Here is a 25,862-nt window from a genome sequence, read left to right as displayed (position 1 = left end):
AAAAAGATAACGCTGCATAAATCAGACATTAAGTAGTGGGTGGGACAGCTTCTAACCCTGCTATATCAAGTAAACCCATCTTCTAATATGTGCCTTTCAACAAAATGTTTTTTTTTGTTCTTCATGTCAGTCAGATGGAGCTAACACTGGCAAAACAAATAAAACATCCAAAATATACATCACTTTGGTTTACTTGATTTTTTGTTGTTGTAATGTGCCGTGCTTGACTTGGACTGAAATAGGTTCTGGTACTCATTTTGGGTGCCAGTACTGTTTAGGTGCAGGAACCCCACAATACTTTTGAGCTAATATTTTAGAGCTCAAGCAGTAGAACATGAGATGCCAGTACTCCGCTCCGGTGAACTCCGTCCCAAAGTCGAGCACTGGTTATCTGCAGAAATAAAAAAATGTACACAAGGATTAAGTACCACAGGGTTGAGACGTGGCCGGCTGTTTACAACACAACGCAAGAAGCATCAGCATAACAGGTGAGTTTGCTCAAATGGTGCTGAAAAACGTGATACGACAAATGTAATGGTTGGCCTCTAGAGGGAGCCTCAGGGAAAGACATGTCAAATTTGAATAACCGCTCCTTCATTCTTTTGGCATGTCAAAGCATACGTACACTCCGCTCACCCTTATGAACCGGAAAGTCCTGCCTCAAAACACACATACCCGCGGGATTAATAAAAGTTATAAAACACAGGGACCGAACACTAAACTTATGAAAGGGTTCAACCTACTTCTACCACAAATACACAATTAGAATACAAGTTAAAATAGTATATTTTATTAACTAAAAAAAAGAATCGATACAATGTCAATGGAATAAACGTGTCTTATGCAAAACTGACCCTTAAAACGGATAATTACATTTCCCATTGGCCCTGGACAGATTTTAAAAAAAAACAGAGAGGCAGGCAGGGGGACACTTTTAAAGCAGACTCCATCCCCTAAACTCATAAACCTTCCTCACCTTTATAAATTGACCCTCGCTTTAGTGATACAATTCATAAAGATTGGATAAGAACATGCACCTAACGTAATATTAATAACAATAAAAGGACTGCTTTTCATCATTCTGGTCTTAAGTCATGTTCACCAGTTGTTCCCCACTTCAGAGGAAGCAGCTAATCTAGCAAGGTGGTCAAATTAGATGGATTTCCCTAATGGAGTTTCATGATCTCATCACAGTTTATATCCAATAAGATAATTAAAACAGCTGCGATTTGCCTCGTATTAAATTAGGTCATGGTTAGATTTTTATTTTTAAATATAATAATTTGGTAACTTCCCCCAAATTCCCATTTGGAGGATTCCTGAATTTACTGCATGTTCCCTCCTGATTCCAGGTTAACTTCCAACAGGATTTTCTGGAAAACCAGGACATTTGGGGAAAGGCTCAGAGCCTGTCTGGTAAAACTAACAGGTGGCTTGGTAGCCTCGATCTAAACAGAGTTGTTTCGTTTCACTTCACGTATATTTTAGGGTTGAAAATTCAGCTTGGATACAGGCTAGTTAGACGTGGGGATTTTAAAATGCTCAGATCACATCTGACTGGGAATGAAGTGGCCACCTAATGGGACCTAAGGGTCTTCCAACCCTGACACAATTCAGAAAAGTTTTTTTCTTTTTAAGTAGCACAATAAGTAGGAAAAAAATCAAAAACAAAAAAAACAGGCTGAACACAAAGTAGAAAATAGCAGAATTTCAGATACTTCCATTAGATAAACCAGTGAAATAACAGAAAGCAAGAATTTGAAGAAAGGAAAGAGATTAGTAGAAAACATTTATGAGACCAAAAAACAAGAAAAAAGCATAATGGTTACATGTAATACATTATCATTGTCAGCAGGTTTCTACCGTCTGAGGGACAAAAGCCTGATACAAATACACAAATTGTCAACAAGGCATGATTTCCAAATCATTTTACAATTCGCCTAAGCCTCATATAACCTTGTCCTGAAATACAATACTCACATGGTTCCAAATTAAAAGATTCAAATTGTATAAATGCACATTATATTCAAGGTGAAGCTTTCTAGAAATAACAACTTGCAGCTGCTGTAACTTGTCTCACCCCCCTCCCACTCCATTCAGAAATAGCACAAATTTTCTAATCCTAATATACTCCAAAAATACAGAAATTATTTTTAAAAACATGATAGCAAACAACATCTATTAGCTAATGGATGTTTGATCCACGATTACAACCAACACACCACAGAACACATTATTAGCTACATTTGCCATCCATAGACACAAGCGATTTGGGTCATATTCATTAGGCAGAAACAGTTAGGGACTAGCTGGACTTGTCCAATAAGAAACACAAAAAATTATTCTCAGTTACAAAAATGTTTTAAAACATTTTCGGTTGCCTGCACTAATGAATATGACCCTGGTTCAGTTGGTTAACCAGAACGTCAAAATGCCACTGAGTTAAAAGGTATGCCTGTCATTTTGCTCCTCTCCTCTGTGTGATGTCCTACTCGTTGGGGTTGGGGTTTGCGTCAGGGTACACCGACAGGTCAAAGGTCAGTACTTTGCTGATGACGCAATCTCCTTGCTGTGTGTGGGGGGGGGGGGGGAGAGTGACGCTGTCAGTTTTGCCCTCATTTCAGAAAACAGTTAGCATACATAGCTACATTCATTCTATTATCTAAAATGTGAGAGAAAAATGTCAAGACATTCTTATAGTAATGTTTTTATGTGAAAGCGAAGCATTACAAGGCTTTATGGATAGGTGTGTTTTGTTGCGCCTGTACCTCTGGATAGACCCCGATGAGAGAGTCAGCCTTGGTGTAGAACTCTTCCTTTAGAGAGATCACTATGGCCTGAGTGTTCACTGACTGGTCTTTGATGTAGTTGGCCACCTGCATAGACGGACAGTATTAGACATAACAGCATGGTCATGACATAACAGCATGGTCATGACATAACAGCATGGTCATGACATAACAGCATGGTCATGACATAACATAGTCATCTGGATAACGTGGATCGACAACACATCAGACATCTCCAACCTATCCCTACAATATATAGTGCACTACTTTAAATTAGTGCACTTACATCAAGAATAGGGTACCATTTTAGACAGTGGTTTTAGTGAGATTTCAGGACAACGACATCGTAAACACATAAAGGTATTTCAATACATTAACAACGATCGTTCACGCGGCAGGGTTTTCGACACAGACCTTGCCAATGTTGGTGTTGTCCAGCGCGGCATCAATCTCGTCCAGGACGAAGAATGGGGCCGGCTTGTAGCTGTGTATGGCGAACAGCAGAGCCAGGGCAGCTACAGTCTTCTCCCCTCCAGACAGGTTGTCCATGGGTCTGAACCGCTTACCAGGGGCAACACAGTTATAGTTGATCCCATCCAGGTAAGGCTCCTCGGGGTTCTCCGGCCCAAGGAAGGCCTGGGATGAAGGAACACAACATCAACACACCGACAAAAGTGTTGCTCAAATCAAAAGGGGTGCAGTCAAACAGACCTTTGATTTCATATGGAATGACCCCTATGTTAATGCAAATACCACATAATACAGTTTGCAGCTAGTTTGACTTGGTGGAATACGTTTCAGACCGTTTGCGTATGGTACTACTATGGAGTATTGCTGAGGGACAGTACCTGGGCAGAGCTGTTGCGTGACAGGGCTTTGTAGATCTCATCGATGTTGGTGGATACAGCCTCAAAACAGGCGTTGAAGCGGTCAAACCTCTCCTTCTTGATCTGCTCAAACGCCTGCTTGGCCTTCTTGGCTCGCTTACGGGCTGCCTCAAACTCTGGAATGCAGAATAGAGCACCGTGAACACATTACGCAAATGAAGACGCATCCTTCCCTGTTGTTTCGGTAACATTCGCCAAGAGAGAGACGGTAAAAGTTAGTCCACGTCCTCAGACTCATTCTCCTCCGTACCGTCGCTGGTCTCCTGGAACTTGTCCCTGACGGACTCTAGTTTCTCCATGGCCTTCATGTTGGGTGCGCTGATTCTCTGCAGTATGGACTGCTGCTCGTTGAGACGTTGCTGCAGCGTGTGCATCTCTGCCTTGATCTCATCCTCCGCCAGCGCGTCCTGAGAAACAGCAGACAAATATGTTAGGCGACTCACACTACATTTCAAACTCACACAAAAAAAACAACCGCTGGGTATTGAATCATGGCTGAAACAGACAATTTTACACATACAGTCCCCCACAGTCTATGGGGGAGATGAACGGCGTCCCAATTCTGCACACGTCTCCCAAAGTGTGCACTTGCACACTCCCCGACATAGCCTTAGTATGCAGGGTTCACACACGGGTGTATGTCTTACCTTGAGGTCTTCAGACAGGATGCTGTAGTCTATCTCTATGAGAGCCTCTTTAGCCAGGACAGTACTGGACGTTCTCTGACTGCTGCTAGACTCCTCCTGTTGGGAGCTCCCCTACACACAGAGAGAGAAACAACAAGATAATTACGTAACACATTGGGGGAAAAAATATATATATATATATATATTTCAAAAATATCAAACTAGAATGCTATTAGGCCCTAAACAGACCTCTGTAGACTGACCCAAACTTAAGGAAAGCTTCGACTATGTACAGGCTCAGTGACCACAGCCTTTTTATTGGTGAAGGCCACCTTAGGTTATGTGCACACTGCCTACAAAAGGAGGTGGAAACTGAGCTGCACTTCCTAACTTCCTGCCAAATGTTTGACCATAGAGACAGAGATTTCCCTCAGATTACACAGACCCACAAAGAATTCAAAACAAACCCAATTTTGATAAACTCCCATATCAGCAGCAAGATCTGTGACCTGTTGCCACAAGAAAAGGGCAACCAGTGAAGAACACCATGGTAAATACAAGCCATTTATTTTCCCTTTTGTACTTTAACTACTTGCACATAATATGACATTTGAAATGTCTTTATTTCTTTTGTGAGTAATGTTTTTTTTATCGTTGATTATCTATTTCACTTGCTTTGGCAATGTAAACATACGTTTCCCGTGGAGAGAGCGAGTGTGTTTAGTACCTCTCCCTGGCCGATGTCGTCCATGGTCCCAGAGCGTAGAGGCAGTCTGATGTCCTGCATCTTACAGGCCTGCAGCAGGTTGTGGCGGTCGCTGCGTTTCTGCTCCAGCTTGGTCTCGATGGCCGTTACTTCCTTCTGCAGCTGGGTCAGCTCCCTGGGGGAATAACACACATCGGGGTCAAACAATACCGCCGGAAAACTGCAACGCTACAAAACGAGTAACCGTCTTTCTGGGTCAGCTCCCTAAGGTAAACACAAACACACAATTGTTGAACACAAACCAAATGGCAATGCTACAAATGGTTATTTATTTTTTAATCACATACAATAATAATGTAGTAAGTAAGAAATATGTGCCTTTCAGAAACGGGCAGAAAAAGAGGATGGGAGTTTGAGTGGGCGCAAGTGTCTATGTTTTGCGACTCACTTGTTGGCTCCTCCCAGTTTCTTGCGTATCTCCTCCATGTTGTGGTTCTTGTCGTTGACCTCGGACTTCTTGGTGAGGTGCTGGTTCTTCAGGTCCTGCAGCTGGGCCATGGTCTCGTCGATGATCTTCATGTGGCGGTGCTCTTCCTGGGAAAGGGACACAGGGAGAGAGGGAAAAAAAGTTTAAAAACCATCCAATCTCACCTAACAAAGAGAGTACACATTTGATTAGAGCCACCGGTCTAAGAATTTAGGCTGCGTCCCGAGTCTCCTCCCTTCACCCGAGGCGTGCACACTCCTCGTCATGGATATAAAAGCATTGGATTGGTGGACGGGTGGTTGGACAGAGTTTCCGCCATTGTTAAATCCATTGAGTGGGAGTGTGCAACTGCACATTTCAAGACTTAGTTCGGAAGCCGTTTATGTTAATCTCCCTTTACCTTCTTGAGTCGCTCTATCTCCGCCTCGTCCTTCTTGACAGTCTGCTCCCACATCATGACCTTCTCCTTGTCCTCTTTCAGCTGGTTTTTCTCATAGTCCAGCTGGATGCCCAGACGAGTCTTCTGGGTTTCAAACTCCAGCCTAAAGGTCACAAAATGGATGACGTTAGGTTAACACACTCAAAGTCTCTCTCTCTCTCTTCCTCTCCCTTCCCTTCCTCTCCCTCTCCCTTCCTCTCCCCCTCCCTTCCCTTCCTCTCCCTTCCCTTCCTCTCCCTTCCTCTCCCTTCCCTTCCTCTCCCTTCCCTTCCTCTCCCTTCCCTTAACTTCCCCCTCAGACCTTTGTGTTTTAAGAAACAGGCGAGAGGATGTGAGGAATGAAAGGAAGATGAATTGAGGAAGAGCCTAAAGAGACAGACAAAATGGCTGACTACAGCACACAGAAACAGGTTCACATTCACAATGCCTATTCCCCCTCAGGAGACTGAAAAGATTTGGCATGGGTCCTCATATCCTCAAAAAGTTCTAGAGCTGCACCATCAAAAGGATCCTGACTGGTTGCATCACCGCCTGGTATGGCAACTGCTCAGCTTCCGACAGCAAGGCGCTACATAGGTTAGTGCGTACGGCCCAGTACATCACTGGGGCCAATCTTCCTGCCATCCAGGACCTCTATACCAGGCAGTGTCAGAGGAAGGCCTAAAAAATGACCAAAGACTCCAGCCACCCTAGTCATAGACTGTTCTCTCTGCTACTGCACAGCAAGCGGTACCTGAGCACCAAGTCTAGGTCCAAAAGGATTAATAGCTAATCGTACTATTTGCATTCGCCCCCCCACCCCCATTTTTACAGTGCTGCTACTCACTGTTTATCATGTACGCATAGTCACTTTACCTGCATGTACATATTACCTCAACTAACCTGCACATTGACTCGGTACTTTTTGGTATTTTGGTAAATATTTTCTTAACTCTTCTTGAACTACACTGTTGGTTAAGGGCTTGTAAGTAAGCATTTCACGGTAATGTCTACACTTGTTGTATTTGGCGCATGTGACAAATAAAGTTTGATTTGACATTGACGCAACGGAGTGACTTACCGTTTCTTGGCGATCTCGTTCTGCCTCTTCACCTTCTCCTCCTCGAACTCTCTGATGTTCCTGACCCCAATCTCCTTACAGAACTCGATAAACACCTCATCTTCCACAACGTTCATCCGGTCTCTCAAATTATTGACCTCCTTTTCACGGGATTGGATGATCCTCTTGATGTCGTTGATGCGAGGGCCGAAGTTAGCCAGCTCACTCTCCAGCTTGGATTTCTCCTACGGGTGATGGGAAAAGGACTTCAAGCTAGTCTATTGAAATCACAACAGTGTGTCTACGGGGTTCTAGAAACCCTACTGACACACACATTGTGCAGTAGAAACCTCTATTGATGACTTTAAATAAATCATTATAGATCACATCACATCACATAAAAAGGCCACAAGCAGCTCCAGAGCCACAGGTTTCAGACCCTTGGTTTAGGGCTACCGCAAAACGAACAGACACTGTGTTGCTACACATCCATACCTGCATGTTGAGGGAGAGGTGTCGGGTCTTGGTCTGCTCCAGGTCACTCTGGGAGTATTTCAGTCTCATCTGGAGGCCGTGGGCCTGAGACTGAACCTGGCGCAGCTCTGCCTCCTTCCTCTTAGCCTTCATTTGCTCCTACACCCAGAAAGAGAGAGAGATGCCCCATTGTTATTGTAGTCCTGTTCCTTTCAGAGAGGCATCATGATTATCGCAGTGCCTTGACAATGTTCTAATAGATACATTAGGCTGCTTATCCAACTGCAGCTTGATAACAGATAAGTAAAATAGGTTTTTACGGTACTTAAGTTTCATATTAATATATGTTATAAGTAGGGTAATATGTTATGAGCAATATTCCCTCTAAGCCACGCAGAAGAATTATCAGCCCGCACAAGACCAAAACTCCGGAAAGTTGAGTGAAGTTCAGTTAACACTATCAACGTTTCCCTTTACTGTGGGAATTGTGATCGAATCAACACAATATTATCCACTTTCAATTCAACATACCGAGAGAGAAAAAAAACGAATTATGCAAGGCTGCTGTGTTTACAGCATGAGTGGTCGTTTTTTGAGCTTGTTTTTTGTGTGGATTTTTTTATAGATCAAAGCGAGCGCCACATGTGCACATTTGTTCATATCCGTTAGTAGTTAGTGAGTTATTAGCCCAATTATAGATCAGTCAGCAAGGGGGGACTATTTGCTTCCTACAAGAGCACAATGTGTGTTTCTAGAAATCTTTGAAATGAGAGTCAGGTAAAATAGCTTTTTTTGTCTTAAAGGGGCAGTGTTGTATTTTGAGACAGTGAGTAGTGTAATTTGACTGATTCTCTGTGATTATGGTATGGGAATAATGACACATTCTATATTTTGTAAAGTGGCTTCTTACAAAACACAACAACCTGTTCAGTCACCACCTTGTCTGAAGGACAAGTGGATAAACAGGTTAATGTCAAGCCCTGCGTGTTTTTTCACATTGGCTGCTACTGTAGGCTGAATGATCGAACAGCTATTTCCATGTTAAAATGTTATGGGATGCATTTCTCCATTGTTTTTGATGGTAGGCCACTCTGGTAGACCTGCATTATTATAAAATAGCCACAGTAGCCTGCTTGACCAGTGTTAAAACTAACCTAAAAGCAGGTACACCCTCAGTGTTCACAGTTAAACGTGCCGGAAGTTACACCGAATTTTCAATGTTCAAGTTTGTGATCAACAGACCTGAAATATTCCCAGTGCCGGAAAACAACAAAGGGAAGATTGTGATTTGGAGCATCCTACCTCATAACCAAAGGGATGTGTGACTGGAATACCTTGAGCGCCATAACATGTTATGATGATGGTGATGATGCTCAAGACCCCAGTGGCCAGAGTGACTGCTTACCTTGAGTTCCTCAGTGAGTTTCTCCTTCTTGTCCTTGAGTTTGTCCACAGCCTTCTCATCCCAGCGCCTGGCCTTAGCCTTCAGATCACTAGCACCCCCAGAGATCACACCGGACTTCTGGAACAGAGTACCGTCCAGGGCCACTGTCTGGAGGGAGGTAGAGGGAAAGGGAGGAGTCAGTGCACGTCTTCCACTCAAGGTGTGTGCGTACCTTGTGTCTGTGCACAGTGCATTTCTACTAGCGCCTTGTTTTTCCACTTAAATTAACTAGGCTGCTTTTCAATTGGCTGCATATGAATCCAGTATACGGAAACCCTGTATAGTACAACAGCTGCTGATACTAACCCTGTAAAAGTACGAAAAAATGATTTGTGTTTTTTCCTGATAGTTGCTGGTAGAAAATACAACCTAGCATTAGAATGTACCAGAGGCCAACAAAATAGAGAATTTCATTTCCGGGCTGGCTACTTTTTCTATTTGGCTGGCTACTCCATGTGCTTGTTGAAAACACTACGGTGTGTGTGTGTGTGTGTATGCATCAGTGTGCGTGCGTTTTCCTCCTACCTTGTGTCTGTAGGGCCCTCCGAAGGCGATGCGCCGAGCGTCCTCTACGTTCTCGCAGACCAGTGCGTTACCACACGCGTACTGCAGGGCCTTCTTAATGTGAGGCGGCTCGTAGCGGATCACATCGATCACCAGCTTGGCGCCGCGCAGCTCACGCAGCTTCTCATCTGTAGGCTTCACCTGGAGACACGGACCGTTAAGACTGACACGAGCACAGAGCCGGAGATCAATAGACCGGACTGATACGGGTCTGTGTTCACATAATGCCATCGTGGAGTCCCATGTGTAAGTGACCAGTCCCGTTAAACTTAAGTCTTCCCCCAGTGTGTTACCTCCAGATAGTCGAGGGGCAGGAAGGTCTCCGGCTCTCCTCGCTGCTCCTTGATGTACTGGATACAGTCTCTGCCGGTCTTCTCCGAGTCCACGATGATGGCGTCCATGTTCTTGCCCAGCACCTTGGTCACAGCGATCTGAAACTTCTTCTGAGTGGGCTGGCACAGGTCGATCAGGCGGCCGTACTGCGGGGAAGAGGGAGAGAGCGCTGGAATGTGTCAAAACCACTTCACAGCCACGTCAATATTCTGAGGGAAGAAACATGTCTAGAAGACAGGAACAGTGAGCAGTTGCAGGGAGAGTAAAACAGAGAAGGAAGAGGGCATCCCAGTGACAGGCATAGATAGCTTACTCTGATTGTCCTATTGCTTACAATGCCTCCAGTCCCCAGTCCCGCCACAGATCCGGGATAGAGTTCGAAGCTCTCCATGATCTCTGCTTTGTTTGGTAGCCTCTAGCCTTTACAGCTAACGGTGTGCTAACTATGCTAGCTGCAGCCTCCAGTAATTTTAGCACAGATCCAGCGTAGAATCTCTTAATACTTGGTGGTTGCCCTATGCCAACTGACATTCCCCAGCTCAAACTCTGCATCTGTAGGTGCCCGCAGTCTTACCACCGACCCGGGATACAGTCTCTTGATGCTCTCCATGATCTCTGCTTTGCGTGCCTGCCTGCTGTTCTCCTGTCTGTCAATCCTGGCGTCGCCCAGCTGCTCCATCACCTAGGGAACAGAGACAAGATGTCAGTCAAATGTCCTCAGGCAATGTCGACTGATATGACATGGTCCTGGGACTTGCCATTTGCTACCAATCTACGTAGCAGCAAACCCCACAGGAGACAGGCAAAACTGAAAATGTATTGTTTTCTTTCCTCTTCCAGATGAGCAATTCTGATACAGTTATCATGCAATGTCAACACAAAACGTTGTAACTTTCCCCCGGTGCGTTTCAGGATCAACCAATAGCTTGGATTGGTTGACAGACTGACAGATAAGTGTTCCAGTACCTGGTTGAGTTCCAGGTTGATCTCGTCGATCCTCTTCTTGGCCCCCTCCACCTCCTCAGTCAGCTCCTCCTCCATTCTCTTCTGTTCATCCAGAGACTGCTTGCTGGTGGTAATGTAGTCCTCCAGCTTCTCAATACGCTTCTGGTTCTCCTCTATCTCACGGATCTTCTGCTTGATCTTGGCCTGCAGATGTAACATATTAATAACGTTAAGCTCTCTTTTTACATTGCGTGCCCCGACGAACACAACCCTGTATTCCGTATCGTCCTCATCCTTTTACCTCGGTCTCCACTTTCTTCCTTTCCTCAAGGTCGAGCCGGTCCTGATCGGCCTTCTGGTCTCTGTTGAACTTCTCCAGCTCCTGGGCCAGAGTGGCCGCCCGCTTACTGGCCTCCTCCTTCAGACGGTGGTAGGCCTTCACCTGGGGAGAGCGGGAGGAAGGTGGCGAGTATAGAATATTCACCTACATATTTGAGAGATAGTAAGTCTGGCTAACCTGGGAGATGAACCAGCGACCTTCCCATACATCCCTCACTGAGGCAACACTGCTGCCTGATAGTCCGCTGTAACCTTTCATAGGATCCCAGTCTATCTCCCTGTGACCATTCATATTTAACTTAGGAACACCCTCATGACCGTTCATAAGCTCCAACCTGGTTTTCCTCCAGTGTGAGGTCCTGTCCCTGGCTCTGGGCCTCCTCCTCCATGCGGTCGTCAAACTCCTGCCGGGCCATCTCCACAGCGCCCTGTTCTTTCTCCAACTCATCCATGTCCCCCTTCCTCTTCTTGTACAGCTTCTGGGCGTTCTGGAGGGACTTCTTGGCTGCCTCCAGTTTTTTGATCTTGTGGGAGGTGTTCTCTTTGGCCTTGATGTACTGCGGACGCTTTTGGTTCAGTTCAGCATCCTTCTCCCTGTAGGAGGAAGAGGGAATGGAAAAGGTTAAGATATTAAATCCGTTAACTTCCAAAATGGCAACAATTCCATCTGGTCTATCGTATTCTTAGGCTCTTCTTCACGGCCTGTCCCCATTTCCCCTTGCTCCCTCCCTAAGCACTTGACCTCCTCTACAGTCTGCTGGTCTCTCAATCCTCCTCCAGCTCTCCCTCCCTCTATCCCCACTCACTTAATCTCTTTCTCCACAGTCTGCTGGTCTCTCAATCCTCCCCAGCTCTCCCTCCCTCCATCCCCACTCACTTGATCTCTTTCTCCACAGTCTGTTGGTCTCTCATCATCCTCCCCAGCTCTTTCTTCTTCTCCTTCAGTTCCTCCTCCACGTGGTCCATCTTCTTGCGGTCCTTGTCGATCTCCTTGTTGCGGTGCGACAGCTCGCGGTTCAGCTTGTCGATCTCGGCGTCGTTGTGGTACAGCTTGAACAGCTGCATCTGGACGTGGGCCTTCACCACCTCGTCCTTCAGACGCTGGTAACGCTCAGCCTGGAGAGGGGGAGGGAAAAAGTGTGAATGATACATCAAAACTACATAGAAGGTTTGCAAATGGTGGCAATTTTTATTGAAACATTTTTTTTAATAAACGTTTTTTTGTGTTGTAGGGCGAATTGCAAAAATAATGGGGTCTATCAATCTGTCTCAATATTACCTTCTACCTACAGATGGGAAGTGTGAGTGAGCTCTCGTGAGAAGAGAAGGATGCTTGCTATCTGACTGGCTGTCTTCCATACCTCCTCTTTCTCCTGCTTGGCCTCTTTGCGTTCAGCGGCGATGTTCTTCTTGCGGTGGTAGTTAAATTGGGTGTCCTCCTCAGCCTTCACCATCTCCTTCTTCCTACGGTCGTACTCCTGAGCCAGCTCCCCAGACCGGGAGATCTCCTCAAACAGAGCAGTACGCTCCTTAGGGTTCTTCATGGCTATCGACTCAACCGCACCCTGATTGAGGAATACATAGAGGTCAGAGGTTACGAACACAGTCTTAAACAGAGTAAGCGAGGTCCATGGACAAACAGTCTCTAGGGTTCTCTCACCAAGAGAGCTCTCATCTATATTATTCGTAGCTGTCTATTTACCACCACAAACCGGTGTTGCACGAAGACCGCACTCAACCAGCTGTATTAGGCCATAAGCAAACAAGAAAATGCTCACCCAAAAGCAGCGCTTCTAGTGGCTGGGGACTTTATTGCAGGCAACTTAAATCCATTTTACCTCATTTCTACCAGCTATAAGTTATACAGCTGCACCAACGAGAGCCTCCTGACCGGTTGCATCACCGCCTGGTATGGCAACTGCTCGGCATCTGACCGCAAGGCGTTAAAAGAGGGTATTGCGTACGGCCCAGTACATCACTGGGGCCAAGCTTCCTGACATCCAGGACCTCTATACCAGGTGGTATCAGAGGAAGGCCCAAAAAATGGTCAAAGACTCCAGTCACCCAAGTCAAAGACTGTTCTCTTTGCTACCGCACTGCAAGCGGTACCGGAGCTCCAAGTCTAGGACCAAAAAGCTCCTTAACAGCTTCTACCCCCAAGCCATAAGACTGCTAATTAACAACGAATCAAATGGCCACCCAGACTATCTACATTGACCCCCCCCCCCCCCCCTCTTTTGTTTTTACACTGCTGCTACTCACTGTTTATTATCTATGCATAGTCACTTTAGCTCGACTATCCTGTACCCCTGCACAGTCACTCGGTACCCCCTTGTTATTGTTACGTACATTTCTTGTATTACTTTTTTACTTTAGTTTATTTAGTAAATATTTGATCAACTATTTATTGAACTGCATTGTTGATTAAGGGCTTGTAAGTAAGCATTTCACTGTAAGGTCTACACCGGTTGTATTCAGCACGTGACAAATAACATTTGATTTTATTCGCTTTTAAGGAAGCTCTACACATATTCTGCTCAAATATGCAAATTGTTTGCATGTGCATATGTAGTGTATATTTTATATGAAGATCGAGAAAATCTGTCTACTTACACAAAACAATATGTAGGTAGATATATATATATTGTTTTTGCATGTGACTATTACTGTGTGTGTATGTTACTGTTTGTATCAGTTCTCACCTGGAAGACGAGGAAGTTCCTGGCCTTGATGAGGATTCCTAGTTTCTCCAGCTCCTCGCTGTACTCTGCCAGATTCACCACCTTACTGTTGATACGGTACTCTGACGACGAGCCTGACACACAGAGAAGATTTGTGATAGTTATGGCTATCCGACAAGAGATCAGAATATCAAGGGTCTGTCCAAAATGGCACCCTATTCCATATATAGTGCACTACTTTTGACCAGGACCCATCAAAAGTAATGCACTATGAGGGATTTGAGTGCCATTTCAGACTCAGCCCGACACCACAAAGTGGACTAGCAGACATTAAGGGAAGCTTCACAGCCACACAGTTTATCACATCTGGATGTGGAGACAGCTGTGGCATACCAATGATGATTCTGGTGAAGGTGCGCTCTTCCCCGCTGTCCTCATGGTACACCATGCTCACAAAGGCTCTGTTGGCTGCTGGCTTCCCCACGGGAGCTCCATGGATCAGGTCCTTCAGAGTCTTCACACGCAGGTTGCTGGTCTTCTCAGCCAGCACAAAGCTGATGGCGTCCATGAGGTTGGACTTGCCTGGGAGGGAGAGAATATGAATGGGAACCAATGGAGTCAGCCAGTGAACTATTCAAGTCTTGCAAATATTGTTTACTTGGAAAAGGATGTAAATAACTTAGGACCTGGATAAGTTGATACCTAATCAGTTGCACAACTGAATGCATTCAACCCGAAATGTGTCTTCCGATTGCACTCAACCCCTCGGAATCAGAGAGGTGCGGGGGCTGCCTTAAATTGACGTTGACGTGATCGGCGCCCGGGACTACATTAAACTGTTGATCTAGCTAATGTTTATTAGATCAACTACCTGTAAGGTCTCATTCAAAGTCACCAGAGGGCACTACAAAACATATTCCCCCTTAGGAGACTGAAAAGATTTGGCATGGGTCTTCAGATCCTCAAAACGTTTTACAGCTGCACCATCGAGAGCATCCTGACGGGTTGCATCACTGCCTGGTATGGCAACTGCTCGGCCTCCGAGGGTAGTGCGTACCGCCCAGTGCATCACTGGGGCCAAGCTTCCTGCCATCCAGAACTTCTATACCAGGCAGTGTCAGAGGAAGGCCCTAAAAAATTGTCAAAGACTCCAGCCACCCTAGTCATAGACTGTTCTGGCAAGCAGTACCGGAGCGCAAAGTCTAGGTCCAAGAGGCTCCTAAATAGCTTCTACCCCCAAGCCATAAGACTCCTGAACAGCTAATCAAATGGCTACCAGACTATTTGCATCCCCCCCCCACACACTCTTTGTTATTATCTATGCTATATCTATATCTATATGCATAGTCACTTTAATAACCCTACCTGCATGTAATTTTGTTAATATGTACCTCGCCCCTGTATATAGCCCCGCTATTGTTATTTACTGTTGCTCTAAACATGAGTTATTCTTATCTCTTACTTTTTTTGTTGTTGGTATTTTCTTAACTCTATTGTTGGTTAAGGGCTTGTAAGTAAGCATTTCACTGTAAGGTTGTATTCGGCGCATGTGACAATTACAATTTAATTTGTCAGTGAGGGAAATGTTTATCATAGCAAAACGTTTTGGACCCGTGGCTAGCTAGCTACAGTTATAGCAACAACAACAAAAATGTTGCTAATATTAAATAGAAAGCAAGTGTTCATATGCTGTCGTTATCGACAACGTAACAAGTATAGTCGCCCATGCATGCATTGATGCAAATAGTCAACCCGGCTAAACTAACATTAGCTAGCAATCTAGCTAGGTCTAGCAGTACAGTAGTGTTAGCATTAGCTAGATAGCCTACTTGCAATGTTGATTGGCCACTACTTACCGGATCCATTGGGTCCAATAATCGCGGTAAACTTGTGAAAGGGACCGATGATTTGCCTGCCCTTGTAAGATTTGAAGTTTTCGATCTCTATTAGTTTCAAATAACCCATTTTTGACCAGATCGCTTGTGCGGAAACAGAAGAAGGAATATGTGTTGTTGTGCTAGCAGCTAATGTCGCTAATGCTAGCTAGCGTTTGAACTCAAACGAGAAACATGCAAGCATATGGTAAACACTTAAAATAAAAAATAAATAAGCTAAAGTTGCATAATCGGTTGGTGTGCCCGGCTAACTAACTCGATCAGCTTGCAAGCTAGCTTTCAAAATGTACGACTGCAACAACAATGCGCCATTTTACAGTCCTCCTACTCGATTTGAGACCTCTGAGCGCGCGCGTAAGTGAATTAGTTCTCGCGAGATGTTGCTGCTACAGTGTATCCAAAGTGCCACAATGCTACTGTTTATTTCTCACATTTAACAAAATAGCATTTGTAATCGAATGTATTCACACTCACTGGTGTCATTATTATTACCGTGAAACTGATAGGGTCAATCTTGTCATCTAGATACTTTTTTTGTTGCACATTTAGTTCACTGGTGTTGCCATGGTGATTTGTGTCGACTAAACAAAAGGCGAGTGAAGAAGGTGACCTTTGAATGATGATAGTTGCACCTGTTTTGTGGTAGGTTTCGGTCAAGTTGTCATATTATTAGGAATATTTAATCGCCAAAGCAACAAAATCATTATCTTGTTAAACTTTTATGCCTACTATAGATACACCAGACCTAGAAGAGGCATGTATAAAGTGGATTTGCCGGTGGACAACTCCGTGGATGTGGCAGTGGAACGCCGACGGGCCGCAGAGGCTGCGCGCCAGGCTCGCATTTTCAACACCAGACACCGAGTGATGGGTCTGGATCTCAAAGCACTGGAGCAACAGGTGGCGGAGAACAAAGAACGGGAGGAGATGGCGGGTCAGCGAGAGAGGGCTTTCGGTAAGCACAAGGCAAGGGGATAAGTTGAAGTTTTAGAGGAGGAACTTAGGAAGAACCAAATTTGAAAGCATTTACCATAAATTGCCTATGTGTTGTTGTTGTTTTCTCAGACATGTTGAGAGTGACTCAAGAGAAAGTGTTGATGAAACAGCAGCAGGAGGAAGAGGAGAGGAGAGCAGAGTTAAACAGAGACCTCATCCAGTACCGGGCCATCCGACAGCGGGCAGAAGACACCCGGGATGCTGATCTCAATGTTCACCTGCAGGGGGCTCTCGGGTTGTCCATTCCCATCCCAGAGTCTGAGCTGGGACCTGCCAGTATGCAAGTGTTCCAGGTATCACAGATGACACTATAATAAGCAACAAGATATCAGAGTGTTAAGGGAAATAGGGAAATATGTTGAAATGAATGAATAATGCAAATCCATATCTCCTGACCTGGATTTTAGCACATTTTCTTTTAAAATATTTAACTTATTTACTGATTGTGTGTTTTCATGGACATACTGTATTGTATGTATGTATGTATGTATGTGTGTGTCTTTTTCTTCTGCTTCTGTTTTGTATGCTGTACTCAGGGAGAAGGCATTGGGGACAATGACAAGAGGAGAGCTCAGATGGAGCAGACAGCGAGAGCACTACGAGCACAGAGAGAACAGAGTGAGAAACTGCAGAAGGAGAATAAACTCAAAGGTGAAACAGACACACAGCTATCATACACACTATGCACAACTGCACTGTACACACCTACACTGCACATCACCCGCACAAATAACACAACACGCTCTCATATGCATAACTGCACTCTAAACATTAGCATCTCCCATCAACGGCTCCTGAGAATACGCACTGTGACCGCGGGAGTGTATGAGTGGTGTGTGTGCAGGATGACGAGGCATTTGGATGATTTAAGGACACTACCTAAACTAAATGTGTGTGTGTGTGTGTGTGCAGAGCTACTGAAAGGCAAGGAGCTGGTACAGCAGGACCTGAGGGCTGTTCAGTTAGACGCTCTGGAAGAGGAGTGTAAGAGGGCTGGCCGCATCGCTCTCAACAACTACAACCATGCTCAGGTACACATCGTCTCACACATGCCACCAGCCAAGGATGCACTGATGAGACTGTGAGCTGTGACATGACATGTACTCAGACAGTATATCTTTTTTTTTTTAATTACAAAGCTAATTGAAGACATTAAGTGATGCGTACACACTCACTCAGGGGAGATGACAAGCACATTGGAGGCGCTAAGCAACCTGCACGGGGCGTAAACTGCTTTGCGCTCACACACGACCACGCAAACTGCTTTGATGTATGCGTGGGCAGATAGTCTCCTTTCTAAAAATGCTTTTTTCCCTCGTCTCATTTGCCTTGACTGACTTGATATGAATAGATTCTCCCCAGTGCGAGGCATCATTATAAATGGTTCTGGTTCACACTGGTTTTCATGTCAATGTGGTTTGTATTCAGGTTTTTATTTATCACTTTGGTACTATTTTCAGAAGTACAGTGCCTTGCGAAAGTATTCGGCCCCCTTGAACTTTGCGACCTTTTGCCACATTTCAGGCTTCAAACATAAAGATATAAAACTGTATTTTTTTGTGAAGAATCAACAACAAGTGGGACACAATCATGAAGTGGAACGACATTTATTGGATATTTCAAACTTTTTTAACAAATCAAAAACTGAAAAATTGGGCGTGCAAAATTATTCAGCCCCTTTACTTTCAGTGCAGCAAACTCTCTCCAGAAGTTCAGTGAGGATCTCTGAATGATCCAATGTTGACCTAAATGACTAATGATGATAAATACAATCCACCTGTGTGTAATCAAGTCTCAGAGGTCCGTTAAAAGCGCAGAGAGCATCATGAAGAACAAGGAACACACCAGGCAGGTCCGATATACTGTTGTGAAGAAGTTAAAGCCGGATTTGGATACAAAAAGATTTCCCAAGCTTTAAACATCCCAAGGAGCACTGTGCAAGTGATAATATTGAAATGGAAGGAGTATCAGACCACTGCAAATCTACCAAGACCTGGCCGTCCCTCTAAACTTTCAGCTCATACAAGGAGAAGACTGATCAGAGATGCAGCCAAGAGGCCCATGATCACTCTGGATGAACTGCAGAGATCTACAGCTGAGGTGGGAGACTCTGTCCATAGGACAACAATCAGTCGTATATTGCACAAATCTGGCCTTTATGGAAGAGTGGCAAGAAGAAAGCCATTTCTTAAAGATATCCATAAAAAGTGTTGTTTAAAGTTTGCCACAAGCCACCTGGGAGACACACCAAACATGTGGAAGAAGGTGCTCTGGTCAGATGAAACCAAAATTGGCTTTTTGGCAACAATGCAAAACGTTATGTTTGGCGTAAAAGCAACACAGCTGAACACACCATCCCCACTGTCAAACATGGTGGTGGCAGCATCATGGTTTGGGCCTGCTTTTCTTCAGCAGGGACAGGGAAGATGGTTAAAATTGATGGGAAGATGGATGGAGCCAAATACAGGACCATTCTGGAAGATAACCTGATGGAGTCTGCAAAAGACCTGAGCCTGGGACGGAGATTTGTCTTCCAACAAGACAATGATCCAAAACATAAAGCAAAATCTACAATGGAATGGTTCAAAAATAAACATATCCAGGTGTTAGAATGGCCAAGTCAAAGTCCAGACCTGAATCCAATCGAGAATCTGTGGAAAGAACTGAAAACTGCTGTTCACAAATTCTCTCCATCCAACCTCACTGAGCTCGAGCTGTTTTGCAAGGAGGAATGGGAAAAAAATTCAGTCTCTCGATGTGCAAAACTGATAGAGACATACCCCAAGCGACTTACAGCTGTAATCGCAGCAAAAGGTGGCGCTACAAAGTATTAACTTAAGGGGGCTGAATAATTTTGCACGCCCAATTTTTCAGTTTTTGATATGTTAAAAAAGTTTGAAATATCCAATAAATGTCGTTCCACTTCATGATTGTGTCCCACTTGTTGTTGATTCTTCACAAAAAAATACAGTTTTATATCTTTATGTTTGAAGCCTGAAATGTGGCAAAAGGTCGCAAAGTTCAAGGGGGCCGAATACTTTCGCAAGGCACTGTATGTGGTACATTTTCACAACTCTATATCTACAAACTGGTCACACTTGTAACGGAGCCCGTTTTTCATTCAAAACCTGTCATTGTGCATTCATTTGGATTGTAAAAACATCTCTCACCACACAACCATTGATTCAAAATATAAGTTTATTGTGAAATCTAATGAGAACATTGGTTTAATCACTAAAACACAACATAATGATATATTTTCAATTGAGTCATTTTACATACCAGTTAATCCAATCGCAAAACAATTCAAGATATGCGTTTCAAATCACCCTTAGAAGTGCTGAAAGTAATATGCTACAGAACTGTAAATTACAGTTTTCACATTAGGCAATATACACTTCTATTACCCAACAAAATTGACAGAAAATCTATCATTTCCATAGTATCTATCCAATGTGTAATCAAAGGTGTGATCAATGATGACATCCTCTACAGTCAATCATGCAAAGAAATATATATATAAAAACGGTATACTGTCTTTAATCAAATGTAAGAAATGAAATGAACCTAATTAAATGAATGAAAATAAAACAATGTTTAGCACGCATTCATTTGCATCACGCCTGTCTTAAGCATTTGGCCATAAATTCTCATCCACATCACAGTGAATGTCATTGTTCATGCACCGCGGGAAAAACCTTTTGGCATGGAGAATCCAAGCTTGACATGGGTCTGCATTGATGTCGTCGCATGCCTCATCCATGGCCAGGAGAGTGGCGCGCTCATGGGGATGGCGATCCACCTCCATGATGAATAAAATCAATAGGGATGAGGAAAGGAGTGTATGGGGGCAGGTATAGGGTCACGAATCGGGGATGGGCCCGAAACCATGCCTGAACCACCTCTGCATGGTGGAGCCTGACATAGTCCCACACAATGACATGGGTGACCCCTTCACCTTGACAGGCCTGCTCAATTTCATTGAGAAACACACTGAGGTGAGCAGCGTTGTAGGGTCCAAGTAATGGCCTACGTCCTACCACACCATCTTCAGAGATAGCTGCGCACGTGGAGATGTTTCCCCCGCGTTGTCCAGGCATTTGGACGGTCGCCCGTTGGCCGATGAGGTTTGGCCAGATTGAAGCCTGCTTCATCAATAAAGACATACTTGTGATGGTTCACAGCAGCATCAAGCACAATCACCCACTAAAAATATATTTTGGTTAGTTTAATTACATATTGTGAAGTAGCATGCGCATTAATTAGGAACAGTAATACACTATATAGTGCTGTACCTGAAGATTCTCTGCCCGCAGTCGTTTCACCCTGTCGTTCTTTCTCTCATAAGGTACCAGGTAAATGTGTTTCATAGATATCTGGTGCCTCTTCAAAAGGCGAGCGATTGTTGGTGGGCTGATGGATGCCACATTGGCAAAGGTGTCATCGTTCTCCTCAATGGCCTGCTTTATTTTGTACAGCCTTATGTCATTCCTGGCCCTCACCGTTTCCACCACGGCCCACTCCTGCTGGTCGGTCAGCACACAGCCACGGGCACCACCATGGGGTGTTCTGTCAATTCTGCGGGTAGAACAGAGTCTACTGTCAATAGATCATACTGTAAGAATACTGGGACATGTGTTGTGAATGGACATGCATTACAATGTAATTGACTGTAAATGTAATGGGAAAGCATAGTGCAGATCCTGCAGACTTACCAGTTTTCTTGGCGAAATGTTCTCATGATCAAATTGACAGTTGATCTTTTCATATTGCAGTGAAAGAGTCTGGCAGCCTCTGCCATGGCAAGGCCTCCGTTTACCACGTGCCTCCCTCACTCTGATGTCCACCTCTTTGACCTCTGACGAGGCCCATGCTCACCTCTCTGACGGGCCCCCTGGTCCATGAGCTCTTTGGTTTCTTCCTCTCCCTTGCTGTCTATCCTGCTCCATATTGAAAGACCTTGCAAGTGTTTTTAATATGGTGACCACTATGTGAACTCAATAAGCAATAACGACTAGTCGTTATGTATGGTTATCATGTATCATACATGTCATTTAGATGTTTCTACTTTACAAAGACACCTTCTATCGGTTGTTCTCAAAATCCTTTTATAGTAGACAGACCAGTTTAAAATCTCTAGGTTTACCAAACAGTTAAGTGATCAACCATTAAGCAGTTGGATTAAGTGACGGTCAAATGTATTTTTAAACAAATGAGAAGAGAATTATACGAAAAAGTATTGTGAGCATTGCATTGTGACAGGTGTTTCTAGGTGACACACGGATTAGGTTTGGTGAAAAAGTTACTGTGTGATTTTGTGTGTGGTACTTAAGTCAATTGAAAAGGTGCTTGAAGTTGAGGGGGGGAAAACAGCCTTTTTGATGGTCAGTTTCGATTTCTGTACAAAGAGTTGTGAAATGTTACCACATACTTGTGAAAATAGTACCGAAGCGATTAAGAAAACTGTAATAATCCTTTACAGCTTAGCTACACTACAGACAGACAGTGTGCTTCAGAAATAGATATTTCTAGAGCCCTTTTAGCAGGTAGCCTCTTAGGAGGTAATTGACTGGCTACAGATAGACATAAATGCCCTTGCTCTCTCTAGGACCAAATGAACCCTAACCATAACAATTAGGTTTGAAGAGTAAAGGTTAGATTCAATCTGTATCGCGGAAGTACAGCACTATAGCGTGATTGAAAAGTAAAGGTCATTTGCAGCGTTTACCGTGAATGCGGTCTCCGTAAAACGCAGGAACATTGCCTTTAAGTTTCAGTGGCGCTATAGTGCTGAACTTCCACGATACAGAATTAATCAAGTCCTAAGTATACACTGAGTGTACAAGACATTCCTAATATACCCCCTTTTGCCCTCAGAACAGCCTCAATTCGTCAGGGCATGGACTCTATAAGTTGTCGAAAGCGTTCCACAGGGATGCTGGCCCATGTTGACTCTAATGCTTCCCACAAGTTGTGTCAAGTTGGCTGGATGTCCTCTGGGTGGTGGACCATCCTTGATAGGCACGGGAAACTGTTGAGTGTGAAAAACCCAGTAACATTTTGTTACGTGACAGCCTTATCCTAAAATGGATTAAATAGTTGTTTTTCATCATCAATCTACACGCAATACCCCATAATGACAAAGCAAAAACAGTTTTTAGTTTACAAAAAAATATCACATTTACATAAGTATTCATACCATTTACTCAGTACTTTGTTGAAGCACATTTGGCAGTGATTACAGCCTCGAGTCTTCTTGGTTATGACGCCACAAGCTTGGCACACCTGTATTTGAGGAGTTTCTCCCATTCTTCTTTGCAGATCCTCTCAAGCTCTGTCAGATTGGATGGGGAGCATCACTGCACAGCTATTTTCAGGTCTCTCCAGAGATATTTGATCAGCTGGGCCACTAAGGGACATTCAGAGACTTGTCCTGAAGCCACTCCTGCGTTGTTTTGGCTGTGTGCTTAGGGTCGTTGTCCTGTTGGAAGGTGAACCTTCACCCCCAGTCTGAGGTCCTGAGCGCTCTGGAGCAGGTTTTCATCATGGATCTCTCTGTACTTTGCTCCGTTCATCTTTACCTCGATCCTGACTAGTCTCCCAGTCCCTGCCGCTGAAAAACATCCCCACAGCATGATGCTGCCAACACCATGCTTCACCATAGAGAAGGTGCCAGGTTTCCTCCAGACATGACGCTTGGCATCCAGGCCAAAGAGTTCAATCTTGGTTTCATCAGACCAGAGAATCTTGTTTCTCATGGTCTGAGAGTCCTTCAGGTGCCTTTTGGCAAACTCCAAGCGGGCTGCCATGTGCCTTTTACTGAGGAGTGGCTTCCGTCTGGCCATTCTACCATAAAAGCCTGTTTGGTGGAGTGCTGCAGAGATGGTTGTCCTTCTGGAAGGCCCTCCCATCTCCACAGAGGAACCCTGGAGCTCTGTCAGAGTGGCCATCGGGTTCTTGGTCACCTCCCTGACCAAGGCCCTTCTCAGTTTGGCTGGGCGGCCAGCTCTTAGAAGAGTGTCGGTGGTTCCAAACTTCTTCGATTTAAGAATGATGGAGGCCACTGTGTTCTTGGGGACCTGCAATGCTGCAGACATTTTTTAGTATTATTTCCCAGATCTGTGCCTCGACACAATCCTGTTTCGGAGCTCTACGGACAATTCCTTCGACCTCATGGCTTGGTTTCTGCTCTGACATGCACTGTCAACTGTGGGACCTTATATAAACAGGTGTTTGCCTTGCCAAATCATTTCCAATCAATTGAACTTACCACACGAGAAATCCAATCAAGCGGTAGAAACATCTCAAGGATGATCAATGGAAACAGGATGCACCTGAGCTCAATTTCAAGTCTCATAGCAAAGGGTCTGAATACTTATGTAAATAAGGTATCTGTTTTTTGTTTTTTTTACTGTTTTTCACTTTGTCATTATGGGGCATTGTGTGTAGATTGATGAGGATTATATATATATTTTTAAATACATTTTAGTGTAAGGCTGTAACACAACAAAATGTGGGAAAGGTCAGGGGTTCTGAAAACGTACCGAATGCCCTGTATCAGTGGTTGGGTGCAACTTCTACTTACTCCCCAGATCTTGTGACAGTGACCCTTAACTCTCTCGTCTCTTAGGAGGTCATGGAACTTTTGGTCTAACTTCTGACCCTTGAACTCTAAACCTATCTATGACCCCCACCCACAGGCTGCAGAGTGTGTAGAGAAAGAGAGGAAGGAGCGCATGAGGAAAGAGGGCAAGGAGATGGCGGAGGTGCTGCACATGGTGACATCAGACATCCTAACGGAATGTCCCAAGGCTGCAGAGAGACAAGTAGACGGAGGCCCAGTGGGCGGGCCCAGGGTGCTGACGGACAGGTGGAGGGGGATGAGCCCCGTTCAGCTGAGCGCTATCCGCAGGCAGAGAGAGGAACAGCGCCTAGAGGGAAAGGTAATGATAACCTCGTGAACGACTTTAATTCTAGTGCAAATCTTTTGCAAACCTTCCATTGACACCAATACATATTTTAAAGTCAAATCAGTTCAAAATCTGCATTCAACTTAAAGAGAACATATTCGTTCATGATTGTTGCGATTATATAAAAAATATTGTTTTATCTCTATGGTTGTGATAGGCAATCACTATTGTTGATTGCTTATTGAAGAAGCAATCTCATCATGAACCTCTCTGGCTTCTGATCATATTTCCACAATTTTCTCAAATCATTTTAGAGGCTGAGGGAGATTGAGAGGCAGAGAGACGCTGCCTGGGACTTCCAGCGCATGGTGCAGACCCGAGAGGATGACGAGGAGGAGAGGAAAGCGATGGAGCTGAAGAAGGAGAAGAGGATGGAGATGGACCGATACAATGAACAGCTGGCCAGAGAGCAGCGCGAACAGTAAGCACACAAACCACACTCAGACACATCAATCTTTACATTCTTTCTTTACAGATACTGGGTGAGACGCATCATGGCACATAACCACACAAACACGTTACTGTCAAAGTATAAACAGATACTATACACGGTGAAAGAATTGAATGTCCCAGTTTTCACATAAAAAGACATTTGAATTGTAAAACAGACATTGACAGTGTATTTTGTCCATCTCGTCTCCACCAGTCAGCAGTTCCTGTCCAAGACGCTGTACACCAACAGACCCACGGCCCAGTACTTTACTCAGTTCAGCAGCAGCTCACGCTGAGATGACCATCACAAACTCACCACACAATACTGGATCTCAGATTTAGACGATGTGCACAACACAACAAGCAAATAAAGTTGATGATATACTCATACTTTACATGTTTTTTGGTCTTTTTATACCTACAATTTAGTCACTAGGTCAAATGCTGCAGTCTTCTGCAACTTATCTCAGGAGTTGTATTTTAAGTATATACTGGACACCGTGACTGTCTATCTAGCTGTTCTTTTATGTTTCATGCACAGTAGGGATTCATATCTACTTTCTCTGATCTTTTGAGGATAAAACGTGCACGTCACCATCTTTAGACATTGACGCTATGAGTGATTCTAATGATGACACAACGAGGGCGCCTCTTTTGGTTCCGATTAGTCCAAGGTTCTTTATTTAATTCACTGTCACATATTTAGTTACAAGTGGCTGATTCATAATGCAGATCGTTACAACGTCATTGGACCCATAACATATAGTACAACACCACTCCACACAGTGACCCCCTCCCTAACCAATCAACCTGCTC

General features: G+C 44.4%; 2 protein-coding genes across 2 annotated transcripts; one reads left to right on the top strand and one right to left on the bottom strand.

Annotated features, from left to right (window-relative positions):
• Positions 1-774: 774 nt before the first annotated feature.
• LOC139368404 (structural maintenance of chromosomes 1A) lies at positions 775-16,057 on the bottom strand. Its single transcript, XM_071107243.1, has 23 exons — positions 15,610-16,057; positions 14,147-14,335; positions 13,775-13,887; positions 12,434-12,637; positions 11,950-12,188; positions 11,408-11,666; positions 11,035-11,175; positions 10,755-10,937; positions 10,363-10,470; positions 9,749-9,934; positions 9,417-9,596; positions 8,853-8,999; positions 7,469-7,606; positions 6,995-7,218; positions 5,896-6,037; positions 5,457-5,602; positions 5,030-5,183; positions 4,324-4,434; positions 3,927-4,083; positions 3,638-3,792; positions 3,204-3,425; positions 2,769-2,876; positions 775-2,569 (listed from the first exon to the last, which is right to left on the bottom strand). Exons 1-23 carry the CDS (start codon positions 15,716-15,718, stop codon positions 2,489-2,491), a joined length of 3,696 nt encoding a protein of 1,231 aa, XP_070963344.1. The 5' UTR covers positions 15,719-16,057; the 3' UTR covers positions 775-2,488.
• Positions 16,058-16,224: 167 nt separating this feature from the next.
• Positions 16,225-25,436, top strand: LOC139368402 (RIB43A domain with coiled-coils 1). The gene is made up of 8 exons (XM_071107240.1): positions 16,225-16,290; positions 16,383-16,603; positions 16,714-16,937; positions 17,181-17,295; positions 17,557-17,675; positions 24,345-24,587; positions 24,869-25,035; positions 25,261-25,436. The coding sequence occupies exons 2-8, from the start codon at positions 16,405-16,407 to the stop codon at positions 25,340-25,342; spliced, it is 1,149 nt and encodes a 382-aa protein (XP_070963341.1). The 5' UTR covers positions 16,225-16,290; positions 16,383-16,404; the 3' UTR covers positions 25,343-25,436.
• The last annotated feature ends 426 nt before the right edge of the window (positions 25,437-25,862 follow it).

Source organism: Oncorhynchus clarkii, chromosome 16 (genome assembly GCF_045791955.1).
Source record: "Oncorhynchus clarkii lewisi isolate Uvic-CL-2024 chromosome 16, UVic_Ocla_1.0, whole genome shotgun sequence".
Classification (NCBI taxonomy): domain Eukaryota; kingdom Metazoa; phylum Chordata; class Actinopteri; order Salmoniformes; family Salmonidae; genus Oncorhynchus; species Oncorhynchus clarkii.
This window is presented reverse-complemented; position numbering and strand designations above follow the sequence as displayed.

Bases quoted from the DNA above. Each gene is read 5' to 3' on its own strand.
- LOC139368404 (XM_071107243.1), bottom strand. From the start codon at position 15,718: ATGGGTTATTTGAAACTAATAGAGATCGAAAACTTCAAATCTTACAAG. The intron at 10,938-11,034 runs GTAAAAGGATGA...TTACATCTGCAG, and splicing joins GGAAGAAAGTGGAGACCGAG to GCCAAGATCAAGCAGAAGAT. The intron at 2,877-3,203 runs GTCTGTGTCGAA...CCGTCTATGCAG, and splicing joins ACAACACCAACATTGGCAAG to GTGGCCAACTACATCAAAGA.
- LOC139368402 (XM_071107240.1), top strand. From the start codon at position 16,405: ATGTATAAAGTGGATTTGCCGGTGGACAACTCCGTGGATGTGGCAGTG. The intron at 16,604-16,713 runs GTAAGCACAAGG...TTGTTTTCTCAG, and splicing joins TCAGCGAGAGAGGGCTTTCG to ACATGTTGAGAGTGACTCAA. The intron at 24,588-24,868 runs GTAATGATAACC...AAATCATTTTAG, and splicing joins AACAGCGCCTAGAGGGAAAG to AGGCTGAGGGAGATTGAGAG.